The sequence below is a fragment of the Phocoena phocoena genome, chromosome 16 (genome assembly GCF_963924675.1).
Source record: "Phocoena phocoena chromosome 16, mPhoPho1.1, whole genome shotgun sequence".
NCBI lineage: Eukaryota > Metazoa > Chordata > Mammalia > Artiodactyla > Phocoenidae > Phocoena > Phocoena phocoena.
In genome coordinates, this window is record NC_089234.1 from 62,364,792 (window position 1) to 62,386,548 (window position 21,757).

At 42.8% G+C, this 21,757-nt stretch overlaps 1 protein-coding gene across 1 annotated transcript in view; it reads right to left on the bottom strand.

Moving 5' to 3' along the window:
• Positions 1–21,757, bottom strand: part of MACROH2A2 (macroH2A.2 histone) — a 54,611-nt gene that overhangs the window by 30,069 nt on the left and 2,785 nt on the right. The window contains exon 2 of the mRNA XM_065894045.1: positions 5,409–5,640. Within this exon, the coding sequence (XP_065750117.1) occupies positions 5,409–5,580 (172 nt within the window). The 5' untranslated portion in view covers positions 5,581–5,640. The remainder of the gene's footprint in view (positions 1–5,408; positions 5,641–21,757) is intronic.

The window sequence follows — 21,757 nt, forward strand, 5'->3', positions numbered from 1 at the left end:
CTTTAAATTTTTAATAGATTTTATTAAATTTGGGGATCTGCTCTAGGAAGAATTAAAATGGGCTTTAAAATATGGATAATTTCTTGGTATAGTTTTACTTAATAGAAAGTAAGAATGGTTCATGAATTTCAAACAATTGTGAAATATGACTTTGCATTTTTACATGCTATTTTTAAAGCTTTTTTCTTTTTTATTAGAAATTTTATATTGAAGTATAGTTGATTTACAATGTGTTAATTACTGCTGTACAGCAAAGTGACTCAGTTATATATGTGTGTGTGTGTGTATATATATATATACACATTCTTTCATATTCTTTTCCATTATGGCTTTTCACAGGATATTGAATATAATTCCCTGTGCTGTACAGTAGGACCTTGTTGTTTATGCATTCTATATATACCAGTTTGCATCTGCTAATCCCAACCTCCCACTCCATCCCTCTCCCACCCCCATCCTCCATGGCAACCACCAGTCTATTCTATATGTCCCCGATTGTGTTTCTGTTTCATAGATAGGTTCATTTGTGTCATATTTTAGATTCCACATATTAGCAATGTCATATGATATTTGTCTTTCTCTGTCTGACTTACTTCACTTAGTATGATAATCTCTAGTTTCATCCATGTTGCTGCAAATGGCATTATCTTGTTCTTTTTTATGGCTGAGTAACATTCCATTGTATATATGTACTACATCTTCTTTATCCATTCATCTGTCAATGGATATTTAGGTTGTTTCTATGTCTTGGCACCCAGCTTTTTCTTACTTGGCTATTCCTGTGGCCCCAGGTCCCCTCTCGGAGGCAGTGAGTGGGAGAGGGGAACTTCAGAGACCATAGACATGAATCTGAGAGGAGAAGTAAATTGGCCTCCCCCCTTATCCCACCCATTATTGAGCAGAGCTGATTCTCCCCTCCAGACAGCTCCCACATGTGCCCATTTCTTCTCATCGTCTCCACTGAGAACCCTAGTCCTGGCCCCTGTCAATTCTCAAAAGTGACTTTAAAACAGCCCCCACTGGTTTCCTGGACTCTGACCTTGCTTCCCACCAACTGTTCTCCACCTAAAGCCCATGTGAGGCCCCCAGAATGCCACCTCCTCCCTTCGATGCCTCCCCTGGCATGTGTGTGCAAAATGTGCACACTCTCATGTGGCCCTCAAGGACCTGACCCCTGCTCCCTCATCTCATCTCTCACCCTTCCCATTTCCCAGCTCTGCTCCAGGTACACAGAAATGCCTCCAGTTTCTGGAAGGGGCCACATACTTCCTCTAAACTTTAGATCTTCACCCTTGTTTCTCCCCAAACTGATAATCAACCCATGTGAATCTAGCCAACTCCTACCAATTCCCCACCCTGGCTGCCCATCAGAATCTTTTGGGGAAGCTTTAAAAACTCCTGATGCCCAGAAGTATCTCAGAATCTCTGGGGTTAAGACCCAGGTGTCAGGATTTTAAATCAATCAATTTGTTAAAAAGCAGGATTGAGAACCTGGTTAGGTCTTTTTTTAAAATTTATTTTATTTTTATTTACTATTTTTGGCTGTGTTGGGTCTTTGTTGCTGCGTGCGGGCTTTCTCTAGTTGCGGCGAGTGGGGGCTGCTCATTGTGGTGTGTGGGCTTCTCATTGCAGTGGCTTATCTTGTTGTGGAGCATGGGCTCTAGAGCACAGGCTTCAGTAGATGCGGTGCATGGGCTCAGTAGTTGTGGCTCATGGGCTGTACAGGGCAGACTCAGTAGTTGTGGCTCGCGGGCTCTAGAACGCAGGCTCAGTAGTTGTGGCACACGGGCTTAGTTGCTCCACGGCATGTGGGATCTTCCTGGACCAGGGCTTGAACCCGTGTCCCCTGCATTGGCAGGTGGACTCTCAACCACTGTGCCACCAGGGAAGCCCCGGTTTCCAATTTTTAAAAATATTTATTTCTGGCCGTGTCGGGTCTTAGTTGTGGCACCCGGGATGTTTCGATATGGTGCACAGGCTTCAGAGCACGTGGGTTCTGTAGTTGCGGCACGCAGGCTCTCTAGTTGTGGCCCATGGGCTTAGTTGCCTCATGGCATGTGGGATCTTAGTTCCCTGACCAGGGACTGAACCTGAGTCCTCTGCATTGGAAGGCAGATTCTTAGCCACTGGACCACCAGGGAAGTCCCCCTGGCTAGGCCTTTTTAATTTTTATTTATTTATTTATTTTTAACATCTTTATTGGAGTATAATTGTTTTACACCCCTGGTTAGGTCTTAACAACCCTTGCTTTATATTAGGCAGCCTCCCCCTGCTTCCCAAAGCTCCTCTGGCTTCCCTGTCCACATGAATGTCATCTTATTGTGTTGTTTTTAATGCTAGTCAACTCTGCTAGAATGTAAACCCAGGGAAGGCAGGACCACATCTGTCTGTTTTCCATTGTATGTTTAAGGCCTGATGCAAAGGAGAAACTCAGTCAATATTGTTGTCGTGAATGTTAAAGGTCATTTCAAGGGTGACAGGAGGCTTTCACACTTTGAACTCTCTTCCCTAAACAAAATCAATTCATGCCCCCTTCCAAAACAAAACAACTAACAAAAATCCTCTTTTTACTTACTCAGCAATGGCCTGCAATAATGATTCATTCCTTTGGCTTAAACGCCTTGTCTCATTAAAATGCAATACAGCCCCCAAATATACTACCTTAACAGAGTTACTCATTACACTTTGCCCTGAATGATTTCATCAGCTCTTAATAGAAGAGAGAGGAGAAGAATTACCATTTATTGGGTGCATCCTATGCACCAGACATTTTGCATGCATTGGCTCATTAATGGAGTTAAATGAAATTAGCTCTGGAAACACCCAAAGCTCAGAGAGGTTAAGGAAATTAGCCCAAGGTAACAGAGCTGGTAAATTGATAAATCAGATTTAAGCTGACATCTAAGCCCCTACTGTCAACTCCAGCCTGAGTTTGGAGGGGAGAAAAAAGCACAAAAGGAAGGGAAGGAAAGGACACCGGCAAGACAGTTCTGGGCCTCAGAAGACCCGCTTCATCTTCTCCATTTGACCCAGGACGGTGCTGGAAGCTGGGACTGGCCCTGGGGAAGGAGTGTTATTGGCAACAGCATCCTTCCAGCTGCTCCTCCTCTCTTCTCTCACACTTCATGTCCAAACTGTCAGCGGATCCTGCTGACATAGCCTTCAAGATATCTCAGTACTCTGACCACTCCTCGGAGGCTCCACTGCCTACTCCCCAACCTCACGTCTCTCACCTGGATCTCTGCAACTGCCTTCCTGCTGCTTTCCCTGACCCCGCCTTGTACCCCCCTCCCCACAGGCAGGGTCTTGCACATCTGCTCAAAACCCTCCAGAGCTCCCGTGACAAGCTCTTCTGCCCCCACCAGCCACTCTCCCTCAGGCCTCATTTACAGTCCAAGTTCCCTCCCTCAGCCCCAGCCCTCTGTCCCCATTGCTGCTCCTTGGACACCCCCAGCACCTGTTTCCCTCTGTCCCGAGGGCTCCCCCCAGACACCCACATGCCTACCCACTGGCCTCCTTCAGATGCCAGCCCCTCAGTGGGGTCTCCCCTCAGCTCCCCACTTCCTGGAATTAGCCCAAGCCTAACTCCTTTCCTGCTTTATTCATCCCCGAGCACTTAACACCATCTGCTGGACCACATACACTTCACTCATTTGTTTGCTGTTTCTCCCTTCAGAATGCATTCTGCTTGAAGGCAGAGACTCCTGTCTGTCTTGGTCTCTGCTGTATCCTCAGCACCTAGAATAACACCTGGCACATAGTAGGTATTCAGTAAATGTTTGTTGAGTGAATGAAAGACTATGAGAAAATGGGTGACATTCTACTTTGAGAGACACTATCGATCTTTACGGATGTGCTGGCTCGAAGTCCAGTGTGTGACATTCAGGCTATAGTATGCATAGCTATGAGGTCTGGTGGCTCTAATTGAAGATAGATGAAAAATCATATAAATGGCCCAATGCTATTAGCAGGGAAGAGTCTAAGGACTTACTGTGTGCACTGACAGGTAGATGCTCGACAAATATTTGTTGAATGAATGAAAAGGAAAACATAAGCTTTTTCATCAAACACTTCTGAACCAAAGAACAGAGTCACCAGTCAACAAAATCTGAAAAGGCCAAATTTTGTTCTATTGTATTATGCACAGTTTAGACTTTTGCCAAGTGGAGGCACAGGAACTACTATTATTTTGATTATACAAACATTATAATGGGGCAGTGTAGTGAAGCAGAAAGTGCACAGCTTAGGGTTGAAGGACGTGAGGGTATCCTGGCTCCCCGCTTGGAGGCTGTGGAATCTCTGGGTTACTCAGGGTCTTCCAGCATCTGTGGGTGGTATAGATCTAAAGGTTGTTTTAAAGCTTCAGTCACCGTTTTCAAAGTCCTTCCTCTCCCTCCAAGCCAGGAGATTTCTTTCCCATCAGATTCCTGGGTTTAAAATGCAGCCAGGAACCTGCATTTTAAAAAAGCATTCCCCAGGCCTTTAGACCTGCTGCTGAAAGACTGGCTAAAATCTTGCTCCTCTGAGTGGGCTCTGGACCAGCAGCATAAGCATCACATCACAGCAGTGTGTTAGAAATGCAGAGTCTCAGGTGCTACCCTGAGACTGGTCAACAGAATCCTACCCTTGACCTTGTCAACAAGATCCCTGGAGTGATCCCCACTTTGAAAAGCAATGCTCTATCACACTTGATTGGTTTCACTTTCAGAGCCCTCCAGTCCTTCTCTCCAACCTCCAGAGCAACAACAAAAAAAGCTAAATGTAAAGTTACTCAAATAGGTAAAGAACACACACAACAAAAATGCTATCTTTCAGTAAAAAAAATAATTTTAACAACCAACATGGGAAACTCTTTCCTATGTATTTGTAGACAGAGAACCACCTCTGTAAAGGAGAGTAAAATTAAAACGTTGTCGGCTTCATGGAACCAACTGAAGAGGCTTTCAATGCTGGGCTCAATATTATTTATGGACATTGAGCCCTAGGTTCAATACAGCAGGAGAGCTGAGGTTTAGTGAGGACCGTGAAGTAAAAGTGAAGACTCCTGTTACAAAATGAATAGCAAGCCCCTATCTTCCCTATAGTTTGTCTTTTGTGGGAACCTAGAAATTTACGTATTACATTTGTCTACAGCAAGACACACCTTTCTTGGGGCTGGTCTAGAAAAGACACTTTATTGTGGATTCTCTTCCTTCCATGTTGATCCTCTGCCCTTATGTGCTCTTCCCTCCCCTAAAGCCTGCAGGAGTTGGTTTTAGCCAAGCAGGCAAACTGAAACCCCATTACCGCGCACAGCGACCTTGAGACAGCCACGGGCGAATCAAGGCTTCTCTGCCCAGCCTGTGTGCAGGGGCCGAGGGGAAGGTGAGAACTGGGAGCGGGTTACCTGCCCTGCGTGTTCACGTTACCTGCCAGGTATTCGATGACCGCGGCCATGTAGACGGGAGCACCCACGCTGATCCGGTACTTGAACGTCCCTTTCTTCAGGTACCGCATCAGCCTCCCCACGGGGAAGATGACTCCGGCCCTGGCTGAACGCGACAGCTTGGACATTTTCTTCTTCCCGCTCCGGCCCGACATCTTGCCTTAGTTTTGCTCTCAGCTTGCTTGACACGGTGGCCTCCCGGCACTAACTCAATGCTGGAAAGGAAAGGTGGCAGGGTAAGGAAGGACGACTGGCCTACAGCTTGGGAACCATGGTGTGGCCACAGAGCTCGTGTGACATGCCTGATAGCCCCGGGGAGGCAGCCCAGACCTGGCTGCCACCGCAGGGTGGTGCAGATGGGGAGCTGGGGTTCGGCAGGCCCACCCATGAACAACTCCCTACCCCACCCATCCAGCCCAGCCTCCGTAGGAGAGGCCAGAGAGAGAGGCCATGGTCCTGTGGTCAGCCTCCAAAGAGGTCCACTTCAACATCCCCAGAACCTGTGAATATGCTACTTACATGGCAGAAGAGACTTTGGAGATGTGATTAAGCTAAGGATGCTCCGGTGGGGAAGATTATCCTGGATTATCTGGGTGGGCCTAATGTAATTGCAAGGGTCCTTATAAGATGGAGGGAGGAGGTGAGAGTGGTGACAGGATGACAGCAGGAAATGGATTCTACTCTCTTAGCCTCCGGAAGGAACCAGCCCTGCTGACACCTTCACTTTAGCCCATTGAAAATGATTTTGGACTTCTAACGTCCAGAACTGTAAGAGAATAAATTTGTATTGTTTTCAGCCACTAAATTTGGGGGATAACTTGTTACAGCAGCAGGAAGAAAACTAATATGGTTCCCCTTTGCCCTGATTTGCTCCTGCCTCTTTTAATAAATAGTACAAAGTTAATGTGGCCATGGCTATCATAATGGTTAGCTTTGACCCACAACTCAGAGCTGATGTACACTTCTCAGATGGAAGCACTTTTCTAAATTCCCTAATAACGTAGTATTCTTTTTTTTTAAATTTTTATTGGAGTATAGTTGATTTACAGTGTTATGTTACTTTCAGGTGTACAGCAAAGTGAATCAGTTATACATATACATATATCCACTCGTTTTTTGATTTTTTTTTTCCCATATAGGCCATTGCAGAGTATTGAGTTCCCTGTGCTATACAGTAGGTCCTTATTAGTTATCTATTATATAGATAGTAGTGCATGTATGTCAATCCCAATCTTCCAATTTATCCCTTCCCCCTGTAGCATTCTTAAAAACAGAAACATGCCAGAAGAGGCAGTTTTATTGACTATGCTAAGGTAGAGTAACACAGCAAATTAAAAGCCAGAATGCAACCCAAGCTTTTGCTCCTTAGAATGGGGAATCCAGGTTGATTTTGGGGGAGAAACTTCAGAATCAGCACGAAGAGGTGACTTCAGTACAGTGCACAAGAGACACGTATATGATTCTGTGTTATTTTAGGAAGCTATCTTTTGTGCGGAGATAAAATAATTATATACTTCTGAAAAAGCCTTTGTAAGGCTAAAACTAATTCAGAGAATTGTAATGGAGCTAAACCTGTTGGTGGAGGGAGTACTGTAACCAAAAAAGGAACATAAGCCAGAATAAGTAAAAGCAAATTACAAACAAGCAGAACCAAAGAAAAGGAAACAAAAATTTTCCAGGAAAAAATGTTAATGAATTAAAGCTCTCTGGCCCGAGGGCAGCATCATTCTCAGTTGCCGTTTTCTCTGGGGATGGAGAATGAGAAGGTCAAAAATAAATCGACATTGCTTCTATCTGTTGAGGCAACCATCTCAAATTTTGGCTTGGTTAGTTTACTAACAGCAAAGATGGCAATGAAAAGGCCTAAGAAAGTGGGTAAGAATATGATGGAAGAAAGTGCTAAATAAATGCATGGCTAATATGAAAGATACAAACCTGGGATTTCTTTAATCTGGATGGAAGATTGAACATAGAGTTCAGTTTTCTAAAGTATCCGATAACTCTGTATGACTGAGGAGTTTTATATAAGAACTATGGAATTTAGCAACAAATCCCATTCTCAACACCCTCTTATCTCTGAGGTAAATGACGTGAGTTTGAGGCATATTACTATATACTTGACATACGTTCTTTTTGTATGCTCATATGTACTTACTACCCTCCTATTTTATGTGTCATTTTGCCACCAAGAGATGTAGGTATTCATCAAAGTTAAGTACAAGCAAAGATGAGCAAATAGCCTGAGAACATTATCTCTTTCCCAGTAAGGCACACGGATAAGACAGCATCACTTTGTTTTAGAACTTGCACATTTCTCTGCTTCGGCTGCAAACTCTCTCGTAAACCCACTTACAGCTGTGTCCTCTCTGTGACGACGCAGGGAGCTGCATATGAGGATTATAACCATCAACTCACGGTGAAGAAACGCAGGTCAGGCATCGATGAGTGTACAGAGTACCTGCTGGTAGTCAGTGCTATCCCAGGGGACAGGGAACACGAGAGCAATGTTCAACAGTCCCTGCTCTTAGGGACAATTACATGGCACATGCTGGCTACCCGCTGGTGGCGTTCAGAATGGGGGTGGCCCTTGGTGTAGTGGAAAGAGCCTGGGACCAGGCAGGAATCCCTGGGTGTGGTCCCACTTCTACATGACTAGCTATGGGAGCTGTGTGTGTCATTCGAGTGGCCTCATCTGTAAATCAGGGAGGTGACTGATTGATCCTGAAGGTCCCTCTGGTCTTAAACATTCCAGTCTTCGGAAATGCACTTTCAAATGGTTCTGGAAAAGAAGCTCAGTCTCTTTAAGAAATGATATCTGAAGAGTTAAGAGCCTGTGCAGGTGCATAAAGATGTGTTAGTGTTGGTGACTCCACTAAACCGATTATTAGTTACTGATAAGTGGGGGGGGAGGGGGAGGATTAGTAGGTCTGGTTGCCGAGGAAACCACCTGAAAAGCCCATCACGGGATGGACATGCTCTGTGGATACCGTACGATGTGCTGGATGGTCATAATCTCTCCTACAGAGAGAAAAATGCACGGAGCACAAACACCACAAAGCAGGACCCCTTCATCCCCCCCACCCCCCAGTACATTTTTCTCAAATGAAAACAGACAGGGAATGACTAGGTGTGCAGGATAAAGCCACCCAGGGACTTTCCCAGTATCAGTCAAGTGGAGTCACGAATTGCCCTAAAACTTGGAAATAAGGACTGGCAGTAGAAGGAAAACGGGACTGTAGGGCATTGATGCCTAACACATTCATGAAGATAAAATAGGAAAGGAAAGGAAAGTCAGGGTTAGATCAAATAGAAACATACGAGCTGACTATTATAAAATGTAGGGATCACCCCAAACAGCACTTTGTAACAAGACTTTCCTTCTTTGGCTTCCAGACTTTCCTCTAGGTTAGGGCCTTAGAGCTGGGGATGCAGCGCCATTTGAATCTAAGTGTGAGATTGACCGTTGCATGTGCTTCAATAGGACTAGAGAGCTCTTTGTGTCTGGGGACCCATCTTTTTGATAGGGAACCAGGAACCAAAACCACTCACCCTGGCCAGGCACGGTAGTAACCACTTGCATAAGTTGTGTCATAACAGAAGCTCCTGATAAGAAGCATGATATGTCCTGCCAACCTCCCAGGAACCCTCACGCTGGAATCCATCTTTGCTGGGAGATGCAAGTGCCACCAGGGAGGACCCTGAGTCAGATCAAGTATGGGCACAAGCAAGATGATTGGCCAGAGACAACCCAGAAAACTAACTCCACCACCATCATAAACCCTGAGACTATGGGCCGCATGGCAGAGCAGTTCTCCTGGGTTCCCTTACCCTGCTGCTCTCTGCCCAGGCGCCCCTTTCCAATAAAGCCTTTTGTTCTGTCAGTAGGTGTGTCTCCTCGGACAATTCATTTCTGAGGGTAGACACGAACCCACTTTTAGGGCCCTGGAAGGGGTCCCCCTCTGGTAACATTTTCAGACATCACGCTGAGTTTAAGCAGCCAGGTGCCCAATTCCTGGCCCCGAGGGCTGGGAGGCCCCTGCACATTGTAAGAATCAGACTACCTCCAGGAATCCTTAGGGGAAGTAGAGAAGAGCTGACAGGTCATACCTGCCAGAACCCACAGATGGAAGGAAATGTTGAGCCTCCTTGGCCCACTAGAGAGAAGACCCTACTTTCTAAATCCCCCAGCCCCCCAGCCTGCGCTGGACTCTGCCTGCAGTGGTGAGAAGTGATAACCTCTAACTTCCTTCTTTTCTAGGCCTCCCCTGACTCTATGCAGTCTTGGGAAGTCAGGAGTTAAAAAACTTGAATGCGTTTTTATCTACTTCCTGTGAATCTGAATCTCAGTGGAGGGCCACTCCTCGAAAGAGAACTATTGCGATGTGAAATCTGTTTCCATCAGACTAATACTTAAATGTTTACATTTATTTACCTTCTGCTCGAAAACAAGTTTTGTTCTAATTAGGCAGAGCTTAAGGACTATAGTACATGTTTGTTTATAGGTTCGAAGAAAGAATATGGCTGGATGCAGCTCTTCCAGTGGTTATACACACTACGTGGAGGATGTGAGAGGAACTGGGAAGCAGACCAGATACCACCTAGATCCGCATCATACCTGTCCTTCCACATCTGAAAGACCAAGGTATGACCACAGTATAAAGTCTCATAATTACTCTCAAAGTGAACAGAAGAGTTTTAAGCATGTTAAGTTGCGGGGCGGGGCAGGAGAATAAAACTCAGGGAAGAAGCAAGGAGAACGCAGTGTTGCCTGCTTACTCCTTTCACCTCCAGGAGCACGGCAGTTGGTAGAACACCACTGGTTTTGTGTGTGCTGGGGAAGTATGGGACTCTGTTGTTTTAGGATTTGTTTTTATGTTTGGGTTTTAAGCCCGTAAGAACACCAATGAGTTAGATTTTACAGGTATCACAAGGGTAAATATTAAATTGCGGCACTGACTCAGACATGGACGATAAACTCACACTAGCCTATTTAAATAGCTATTGTTATTTCATTGATTTTATGATGTGCCTTTTTAAAAAAACATTTTACTATCTCTAGAAATCAGTATGCATCTTGCAATCTGTGACATCAGAGATTCGATGAAAGACAGTATTTATGGAGCATTTATTATTGAACAAGAAATGACATTAGATGTTGTGGAATGTACATGGCCTCTGTCCTCAAATGTTTTCCAATGAACTTGCATGACAGCTTATAATAAAGTTTTAAACAGATGCTAGAGCCATGGTTTCCAAACTGTGTGCCAAGGGACCCCAGGACACAGTAGCTAATGGTTTTTTTGGTTTGTATTTTAATTAATTTATTTATTTTTGGCTGCGTTGGGTCTTGGTTGCTGTGCGTGGGCTTTCTCTAGTTGCGGCGAGCGGGGGCTACTCTTGGTTGCCTTGTGCGGGCTTCTTGTTGCGGTGGCTTCTCTTGTTGTACGGCACAGGCTTCTCATTGAGGTGGCTTCTCTTGCTGTAGAGCTCGGGCTCTAGGCCATGCAGGCTCAGTAGTTGTGGCACACGGGCTTCAGTAGTTGTGGCCCACGGGCTCTAGAGCGCAGGATCAGTAGTTGTGGTGCATGGGCTTAGTTGCTCCGCGGCATGTGGGATCTTCCCGGACCAGGGCTCGAACCTGTGTCCCCTGCATTGGCAGGCGGATTCTTAACCACTGCGCCACCAGGGAAGTCCCACGACAGCTAATGTTTAAGCTTTCAAGTGAAATACAGTGATAGTCAACCTCTGTTGGCCTCCACAACTACTAGTTCATTGTGGTTCCACCAGAGGTTCAGGGTAGATTGTACTGTCTTTTGTGTGTGTGTGTGTGTGCTATTTTCTTTTTGGTGATGCCGTATCTTTTGCAAAGCTGAAATTTTGGCTGTTGTGATTAAAAGCAAGTGCTGGGTGAAAATCAGTGTGGAACAGAAAATGAAAGTGGCCGTGTCCAATCTGATTCCAAGGTGTGAGAAGTCGTGTAATGTCCAACAGGTGTACACACCCTCTTTGTAATTCATCGTGGTTATTTAAGAACAGGATGCAAATGTTCTTTGTTTTTCTAATTCATGTGTTATTATTTTTTCAAAGAGCTACTAAATTGTCAGGACAGAAATACTTATTAGGTTGTTGAGACCAAACCACTTAATAAATGGAATGGAAGGCATTTCTTCTGGCTTAAGGGCTCTGTGAAAAAATGGCTGAGACCCTAAGTTCTCTGTGAATCTGTACAAGCTGAAACATAATTATGACTTGCTCAGGGCCACCCTAAAGCAAGGAAAACAAGAAAGTTAAAGAAGTTATTTAAAATTCTGAATTTATCTTTAAATCTAATACTTGCACACAGTAAAACAAAGCAAAAAGGGTAAAGAACTTTATTATTTTATTTCCTCCATTGATTGCCTTGAAAACTGTATTTTTATTCATTTATTTATCTATACATTTTTGGCCGTGCCGCACGGCTTGCGGGATCTTAGTTCCCTGACCGGGGATTGAACCCGGGCCCTGGCAGTGAAAGCACGGAGTCCTAACCACTGGACCGCCAGGGAATTCCTGAAAACTTTAAATAATACACTTCAATGTCCATTTCCAATTCCACCAACATTAGGGACTGTGTCCTAAGCCACTGTCATGTAAAATGAGGATGTATGGGCCCCAATCTTTCCCTGGTCCTCTCCTCCCGTCTTTACCTCCGTACTTCCACCTCTGTCTTCTATACTTCCCACTATCCCGATTTATCACATTTCTATTTTGCTCTGTAATCACATAACGAAATCTCCTGCATTATGTCCCTAGGTATAATTTTGAAAGTTAAATGCCAATGAACAGCATTTATATGATGAAGACTCTGTAACTTGTTCCCTTCAGAATCAAGTGGGATGTTAGCTTGACATTTCTGTGGTCCAACACTAGGACCCTTGTGTCTTAGTATCAAGAAGTGGAGTCTCTTGGTTCTGAAAACATGTTGTTCAACGTCATTCCACATTTTACTTGGCTTCACATTTGGATCCTGTCTTCTCGCAAAGCCTCCCCCACACGCCCAAGTTACTACGGGGGTACCTTGGAGATACTGTGGGTGCAGCTCTAGGACACCCCAATAAAGTGAGTCACATCAATTTTTGGTTTGCCGGCACATATAAAAGTTACGTTTTCACTATACTGTGGTCTGTTAAGCATGCAATAGCAGTGTGTCTAAAAAAACAATGTACATACCTTAATTAAAAAATACTTTATTGCTAAAAAAAAAAGCCAAAACAACTAAAATAGTAACATCAAAGACCAACTGATAACAGATCACTATAACAAATATAATAATGAAAAAGTCTGAAATATTGTGAGAATTACCAAAACGTGACACAGAGACATGAAGTGCGCAAATGCTGTTGGGAAAATGGCACCGGTAGACTTGCTCAAGGCAGGGGTGCCACAAATCTTCAATTTGTTAAAAAAAGCAATACCTGTGAAGCGCAGTAAAATGAGGTATGCACGTAACTACAATCGATCCTTGTTATGTGCAGTAGTTCTATAAAGTAGGCAGGACACTAAATTAGTGAGTAGTGAACAATTGTTCCTGGGGAAACAGGGTTAGGTTGCTCTCAGCCTCTGATCACAACTTTTTCATCAATGGATCAGTACAAAACCTTGTTTGATGTATGTTTCTTTTAACGACACCTTATTTAATATGAATTGTTGATTCATTAACATTGAACTCTCGGCCAGCAGCACAATAACTCTTGCTTGAATACAGCTTATCTAACACACATATTTTCTACATAAGGCACAGCTCAGCCTCCTTGCGCTTGGGAACACTAGACAGCACTTCAAGACTACACTTGGAGGCCATTTTATACAGTGAAATCACTAACAGAAAGCACAAAAATGTGAAAAACGTGGCACTAAATAGACCATGAAAAAGACCCTCGTATGCAGGGTGGGAGATGAAACAGGAAGGTAGAGTGTGGCCTTGTTTGACCTCAGCGGGTAAGGTGTGCAGTGGATGGGTCGGTTTTTTCTGCTCTGTGCCTGTCTTTGAAAGACCACAAAAGTGCCACGAGTATTGATTTTGGGTTACAAATAAATTTCAGTGAGTAGGCAAGTTCGCAAATATGGAATCTGTGAATAATGAGGGTTGACTGTACTTTTTCTCTGTTCTTGTTGACGAAAGAGAAATGTGCCTTTACCATATTCTAAAAATCACCCAGCTTCTCAGTCACACTGCTCTTTACAGGGGGCACTTTTTTCCCAGAGACTTTGTTCCTGAAGCCCTCGGAGCTGGGCTCCAGTTTGGAGTGGTTCTTTTACCCAGTGGTCATCTTTCCCAGCTCATCCCTGATGCCTTGGCTTCTTCGTTCTTGGCTTTCTCCCTTGTTTTCCTTTTATCTGCCTCAGGTATCTCTTCAGAGACAGTACTGAGAAGTAAATTTTGTTTTCTTACACAAATGGAATTGTCTTTATTGAATGATCTTTGGATTATTATTTGGTAGAGTTTCTAGCATCAAAATTGCTAGCATCAAAATCATTTTGCTTCAACGTTTTGAAGCCACTGGTCCAGCATTTTTGGCATCCGGTGTTACAGAGAAGTTTGGTAGCCCCCATCCCCCAAGCTTTAAAATTTTCTCTGTATGTTCTAAAATTTCACAAGGATGTATCTAGGTGTCAGCACTTGATGATAAGCCTGTTCAATTTGAAGACTATTCATAACTCCTGGAATTTTTTTCCTGTCATGTATTTGATTATTTCTTCCCATCTCTTTATTTCTCCCACTTCTCCCTTTGTCTCTTAGTGGGATGCCTGTAAACCAGGTCTTGGACCTCCTAGATTGCTCCCCCCAGTCTCTTAACCCTTTTTTTTAAGGATTTTTTTGATATGGACCATTTTTAAAGTCTTTATTGCATCTGTTACAATATTGCTTCTGGGTTTGTTTGTTTTTTTAATGTTTTGATTTTTTTGGCGCAAGGCATGTGGGATCTTAGCTCCCTGACCAGGGATCGAACCCGCACCCCCTGCACTGGAAGGTGAAGTCTCAACCACTGGACCGCCAGAGAAGTCACAAGTCCCTTAATCTTTTCCTTCCGTTTCTCAGTCTTTTTAATTTTTATTTTGGTAATCATATTGTTAATTTCCGAACGTTCTTCTTGTTCTCTGATGGTTTTTTTTTTCATACCATCCTGTTCTTTTATGAATGCACCATGTCTTCCAATCTCTCTGAAACTAGTTGGGATGTGTTTACATCATCTTCTTTCTCTAAATTATTTTATCCAGTCAGTTGTCCTATTTATTTATTTTCATCTTTTTCATGTTGGCTTTTCTTACATGTCTGGTGATCTTTGGTCATGCGTTCATATTTAAGAATGAAAGACAAGGTTGCTTATTACAGGCAGACGGGATAGAAAATCTTTCCTCAGATACTGTTTGGTAGGCATGGTTCCTGTTTCAGACCTCTGGGTACATGTGCAGGGCATGCCAATTAGCAGGCATCACCTTAGGGTCCCTGGTTAGGAACTGAGAGCCCCCAAATGCCAGAATGAGGGAATTTTACTTGGTAGAGCCATACCCATCCTCCAAATTCTAGACCTGCCCTGTAGTTGTTCAGTTTCTTTAGAGAAGAAACCTCAGATTATTAGTTTGGAGGATAAATGCTAGATTTGCAGAAGCTCTACTAGGAGTAGGGGAGGGAGAGAGGCCAATTCACCTGGCTGTTGTGGAGACAGACCTTCAATGACTCCCCATTTTTCATCCTGCCCACCTTCAGGGAAGCTCCCTCCTGCTTTTATTCTTAGCTGTGGCTCTTCCTGTGATGCCATCCACATGTTCCTGTGTACTTTCAGTCATAGAAAGAAATTTGCTGATATTTGCTGAACTCTCCCATTTGCTGATGACCGTCACCAGCCCCTGCCCCTTTGTTGTGAAGTGTTTATTTTCTTTTTAAGTTTTTACCATTATTTCTGTGGGCTCTAGAGAAGGAAAGCTCATGTGCTCAGAGTCCGTCATTTAGAACTGGAAACCAAAAGTGTGACTTTAATTTAACATGTTAACAAACATCATTTGGGAATTAGCCTAGTAAAGTACACTAGTAAAAGGAAAAGTTCAGGTGTTTTGTAATTGAGTAAGAATGTCATAGTGAAAAATTTAGATTACTTTCATCACCAGGTGAGTCACTGGAAACTAACTGGTCCTGAGATAATTGAGAAATGTAACATTTCATATCAAGAGACTGTATAAGACTCACTAATAGAATCAGACCCTCAGTGTGTCTGTATTTGCATAATTATAGCATATGGGATTCCTATAAACAATATTTAAAACTACACTGTAATCCCAGATGGGAGGAGAAGAAAGAAAGGCAACATCCTAAGCATTTGCCCTTATTCAATGAATTGCTCTTGGTGAGAAACAGCAAACTTAATACACTGATTGCCTTCATGAAAAGACGAAATAATCTGGTTTCTTTAGACCACTATCTTCCTTTAATTTAAATAAGTTCTTACTCAAGCATAAACAGCTGATAAAGAGTAAACTATTTTTTATGCCTCAAACAACTTCTTGAAGTTTTTATTATATGCAAACTGAAGAGGAACAAGGCAGAGTAGCCAACTGGCAAGATGGTCCATTAGCAGCCGCCAGCAATCCTGATTTAAATGACCAGTTTTTCTGCTGCCAAGCTTTTGCAAAGTGTCTTTTAAAAAGAGAGAGCAGTCAACACTTGAGATTTAATTATAGGCCAGTGTATCACAGGTGAAGTTTGGTTGGGCTGGTGAACCACCGTGACAAAGGATCTAGAATTTCAAAACAGCTTATTTTATTTTTTTTTTAATTGGAGTATAATTGCTTTACATAGTTGTGTTAGTTTCTGCTGTACAACAAAGAGAATCAGCTATATGTATACATATACTCTTTTGAGATCATTCCCTTCAGAAGTATATAAATCAAAATGCTTTCATTATACATTATTTTAAATCTAAAACTAAGAGGTCTTATAGCTTTTTAATGATGGAAATGAATTAAAAAAAACTTTAAACGTTTTCTGTAAGGTTCATAAACATGAAATTCATAGTGTCACCCCCTAATGGATTCATTTTAAAATTGCTGAAATTTATTCAATTTATTCATTTTTAGTTCCCATGATACTTCCCTAATCTGTAGCATTGTGCTTCAGAATATTTTATATTGTAAATATTTATGAAAAAACAAAGTAGTTCTGCAATGAAGCATCTTTACTTTGTCAGTTCAAAACTATCCTTTGGGAGAATAAAATGAGATGAAATAAAACTAGGTAGGACATAAGGGAATTCAATATAATTATATTAACTATATGTAAAAATATATATATATATATTTTTTTAGAAATATATTTTTAAAGGGTATGAAAAAAGTCTCTTAGCCTCATACCTGATAAAATTCTAACATATTTTGGTGTGTTACCCTTAATACTGTATTAAAATAATAGAAGCTTATTAGTATTATTCTGTAGCTGTGAAAAACATTTTCAGTAGTCCCAGCTAAATCACTTGCTCTATTACACTTCTATTTATGAACTCCAAGGGCAAATCATTATTGCACAAGTAATATTTTCCAAATCATTTTCTTCCATGGCCACCTTTAAGTGAATGAGAAGAGTCAATAATCTTATTGTCGTATATGTTAAAGCACATTAACAATTTATAACGTAAGAGCTGTATGTATCAAATGCAATTTCATTGAAATGACACTCGGATCAAATTAATCAAGTTAACCAACCATGAACATTAGAACCAAGCGCTAACTCAATTTATTTAAATTATACTATTGGATTACAAGTCATTCCCTTTTAAAAAAGCATTTCAAGTCCTGTCCTGGAATAATCTGGCGGGAAACTCAACTGCCGGCACATTCTTTATAATTCAGAGTCAGAGGATATGTGGCCATCTGGGGCACTCTAGAAGGCGTGGGGAGCAGAGCGCAGGATGCAGCAGACGTGGAGTAGATTTAGGATGTCTGCTGCTACTGCAGTACATGCTGACTTTTTAAGACGTTTTGTCTTTGTTGAACCAGAGCTAAGTTTTGTTTTGTTTTTGTTTTTGCTCCTTTGTTATTAGCCTTATGTTATTTTCTAATATAAATATATTTGGCCACCTATGGTACTAGTTGGATGAGAAAGGAATATAAATGAATGAATAAAAATACTTTGAGCTCTCTTTGATTCTGAGTTAGCAACGCACCCCAGAAGAAAATGAACCGGTTTGCCTTCCTCAATCTATTTATTCACAGAAAACATAATAAAAACAAAACTGTTCACTGGGTCCAGCCGGCTTTCGTCTTTTTGCTCTTTTGAGAATTAACAAATCGGAACAGTGGACAAGCTATCCTGTTTCCTTAAAATCTAATAGTTTCAACTTAATAGTGAGGTGTATTGTTTTACAGTGATCTATCTTGCTGCCCTGAGCAGGGGACTAGCTTTGAACCAAGATGAGCTGCTCAGGGAGAGCGAGGGGATGTGGCAGCTCCCTTTGGCAGTGGGTGAGTGGACCAGTACCGGTCGGTGGGTGGGCTGCAGCCCCTGGTGCTGCCTGACCCACCAGGGGCTCCCAGAGACATCCATGACTGCTGGGCCAGTTGTGGGCTCTCAAAGCTAGAGCAGACGGTGTGCTGAGCAGAGGCAGCTGCCCCGGAACCGCTCTTCCTCCATCCCTCCCCCTGCCTGCCCCTCCCCACCCTGTTTTCCTTACTGTCAGTGCTAAGGCAGTGGCTGCACTGCGGGGACCAGTGGCTGGGGGGCCGTTGCTTCAGTTGCAGTGTTCTGTGCTGGTGACAGGCAGTGTTGCTCCCTGGTCAGAGCTGTGAAGGTGCATGTTGTATCACCTGCACCAGGTAAGGGCGACGGCCAGCCTCTGTAGGGTGCATCATGGTGGGAGAATGGAAGGTACAGTGGACGGAGGAGGGGGGGGACACAGTTCTGCATCGACCAGCTGCGGCCCTTAGGCAAATCAGCTGACTTTTCAGAACCTTCCTTTTGCTCAAACAAAGCCTTTCAGAAGCTCTAATATGTATAGCACACAGATGGAGGGGGAGTTATGCTGGTTGGAGTGGGGAAGGCCTGGGAAGCTTGATGGCTTGGTACCCACCCTTTCCTGCTTTGGGCCTCTGGGCCCTGTGGCGCTCCACTGGAGAACCATAGCACCAGCTGACCTCTGAGGTCCCTTCTGACCTAAAAGTTGCTGCTACTCTAGGAAGATGCTCAAAATGTCACTCCTTCTGAGCCCCGACCCTCCATCTGTTACTTCGTTCACAGAGATGGAACAATCAGGTAGAATTAAATCACATGCTGGTGATCTTTCCTTCAAAGTCACTATTTCATCACCCATGATAACAACAGAAAAGAAAAAGTGGGCCTGAAAAACTGCTTTACTTTGTTTATGGCCTACCTCTTCTCCACCCCAAGACAATGATCGACATTGTTTACTAAAGAACAGCAGAGGTGAAAATCCAGTTTAGAAGCAAGGGGGCAATGATGACCACCTCATTGAAATTCTGGAAAACTGGTCAATTTGGAAGTTTAGCACTCTGGTGGGGAACCCAGTGAATTATTGTCTGATCTAAAAGTTTATGTTGTGTATGGTATGAGCTATTGGAATTTACCTTTTCATAGTCTACCACCACTATTTACTGTAATGGTTTTATTGAGCAGTGAAGGCAGCAAAAATACAAGTTACGCAGTTGTGTATGAACCATTACTGCTGCCAGGCCAGTGAACACAGGGCCTGGGATTTCCTGGAAAAGTTTGACTTCATTTTATTATATTTTTGTCCTCTTGTCATGGAAATAACCCACGTTTAGGCATCGAAACTATATCATCAGGACTACCTCTCATATCCAGAAACGATCTCCAAACCTTTGGTCAGACCATGTATTGCAATTCTGACCTAAACAATACGGTCACTGTAGCTTATTCTTGTGGCATCACAGAATCAGCTGAAATAAACGTCCCTGTACGAGGCTGGTGGTCGTACGCCTGTTTCCACACATGTTCTGTCAAAGCATGGGAATTCTGACTTGAATGACTTACTCCATTCCAAGTCCAAATTGGCAACGCCAGTCAAAATAAATTGGGCAAAGTATGATGGATGGTGAGATGGATAAATGAACAATAAAGGCTTCAGAGAAACCACCACCAAATTTATCTTATTTAATACTTTGTGACAAGACAGTTTAAAGGACAGTGTGATGTGGCTCAATCTGATGCTCTTTATCTTTTATTGACATTGGTAAAATAGTGATGCAAACAGGAGTTTAAAAAGAAAATCTGCATACACTAATGTTAAAATGAACATAATCTGAGGATCACTGGAACGCCAGCACCTCCTGTGCCGCCACATGCACATGAGGACGTGGGGCCGTGGAGCGAGGCTGCCTGGGTGGGAGTCCTAAATCTACCACCCACCAGTTGTGTGGTGACCTTGGGCACATTTTCACCTCTCTCTTCGCTTCTGTAAGATGGGTATAACAACCATGCCTACCTATAGGGCTGTCGTAAGAATGATAAGCGTTGATACCTTTGAAGGGCTTGGAACAGTACCTGGCAAGCAGTAAGGCATTTAGTAAACATTAGCTGCTATGACTTATTTCCACAAAAGAAAGTTTTAGAGACTATTTTCACAGAATGCAGGCTAACATTTTAATTCAAAAGTGACTATTATAATACTATAGTGCTGGATTTGTGTATAACATGAGGCTTTAAAACTCAGTGTTGTCTTTCTGCTTCTCTCATTGGTCTTAGGAGGCAATGTAAAGGGGTGGAAAAGAAACAGTCCTGGGAAAACGCTAAGAGCCACATACTCTACAGCAAATACTTTTGTTTTTCCCAAGGCTGGGCACTTTGGGCCCCTCTTGTTCTAATCCCATATTCCCCACCTTCCGTCTGCCTGGGAACCCACAATTATCGCAATGTTAGACCCACAGGATTTCACAAAATCTAAGACTGAAAAGGACCTGAGCGATCAGTCATTTAGACCACTCCTGCCCAATTTTAGCCACAATAGAAGTGAGGGGTTGTGATCATTGAACGACTTGTCCATGGCTACATGGGGACTGGGTGAGACCAGACCCAGTCCCCTCACCCCCACTTCTGGAACTCGGGTCTGGGGCTGTTTTCTCTTATACTTTGTTGTATGTTTCATCCCCACTGGCATCTAGCATAGTATTATGTACACATTTGACATTCAAAAAATATTCCTTAAATGAGTAAATGAATAAGTGAAACCAACCTTAAATATTTGTTTTGAAAGTACTTTGGAGTTCCTTCTGTAGTATTTGGGGCGGGGGGAATGAATTATCTTCTCAAACACTTTTTCCCCCAACCTAATTCCCAATATGCATACCATTGTGCATCTAGGGGAAAACCAATCCCCCGTCCTCATGTTTCCACTACATTCTTTTTTAAAATGCCACCATCCGATACCATTGTTAGAACTCATGTCCTCATTTTTTCCTTCTAAACCTAACTTAAGATATTCATAGAATCATAGTGATGAAAGCAATTGTGACCCGTTCATTTAGTTCACTCCCCAGCCTGAACCTGGGCAGGGCAGGCCAGGACTCGAGGGAACGCACATCTCCGTGCTGAGCAGAGAGGAGGTGCTAGCTAGAGCCCGGTGTCTGCATCAGGCTTCCTTCTGCCTGCCTTGTCTCCTCTTCCCCTTTCCCTCCAAATCCTGCTACATTCCCTGTGAAGCCTCGCCCGAGCCTTCCCATCCAGCTTAGAATTCTCTTCTTCCTTTAAAAACTGTCATAGCATTTTAATTATGGCTTTTATTACACATTATCAATCACTTGTAAAGTAATTGTGTTTAGTTATCCAAGCAACATATAAATTAATCCAAGTTGTAAAATTTCAAATATTATAACAACGGTTATGGATGGGTATGATTAATATAATTAAAGTCCTCCACGATGCATCTAATTCTTGTTTCTTTTAGCGGGTGTCTTGTTCTACACCTCTCCTATCCATTTTTACTTATAGAAATTCATAGTTTTATTTTGTTTTTACAAAAATGGTACCATTCAATATATAGTGTTCAGTAATTTGCTTTTTTCGTTAATAATGCATCTCAGTGACCTTTCTGTCTTAGTAATATATAGACTTACTTCATTCTTTTTAACTGCTTCCTAATTTTCCAGAAGATGTACCAGAGTTTATTTAGCCATTCTCTATTGATGGCCATTAGGGTTGTTTACAATGTCAGAATTACCAAAACTCTGCCGTGGAAGGGAATCACATAATCTGTGTACACGACTGCCTGCTTCTCTAGGGTACATACCAAGAAATGGAATTGCTGGGTCACACAGAATGTGCACATTATT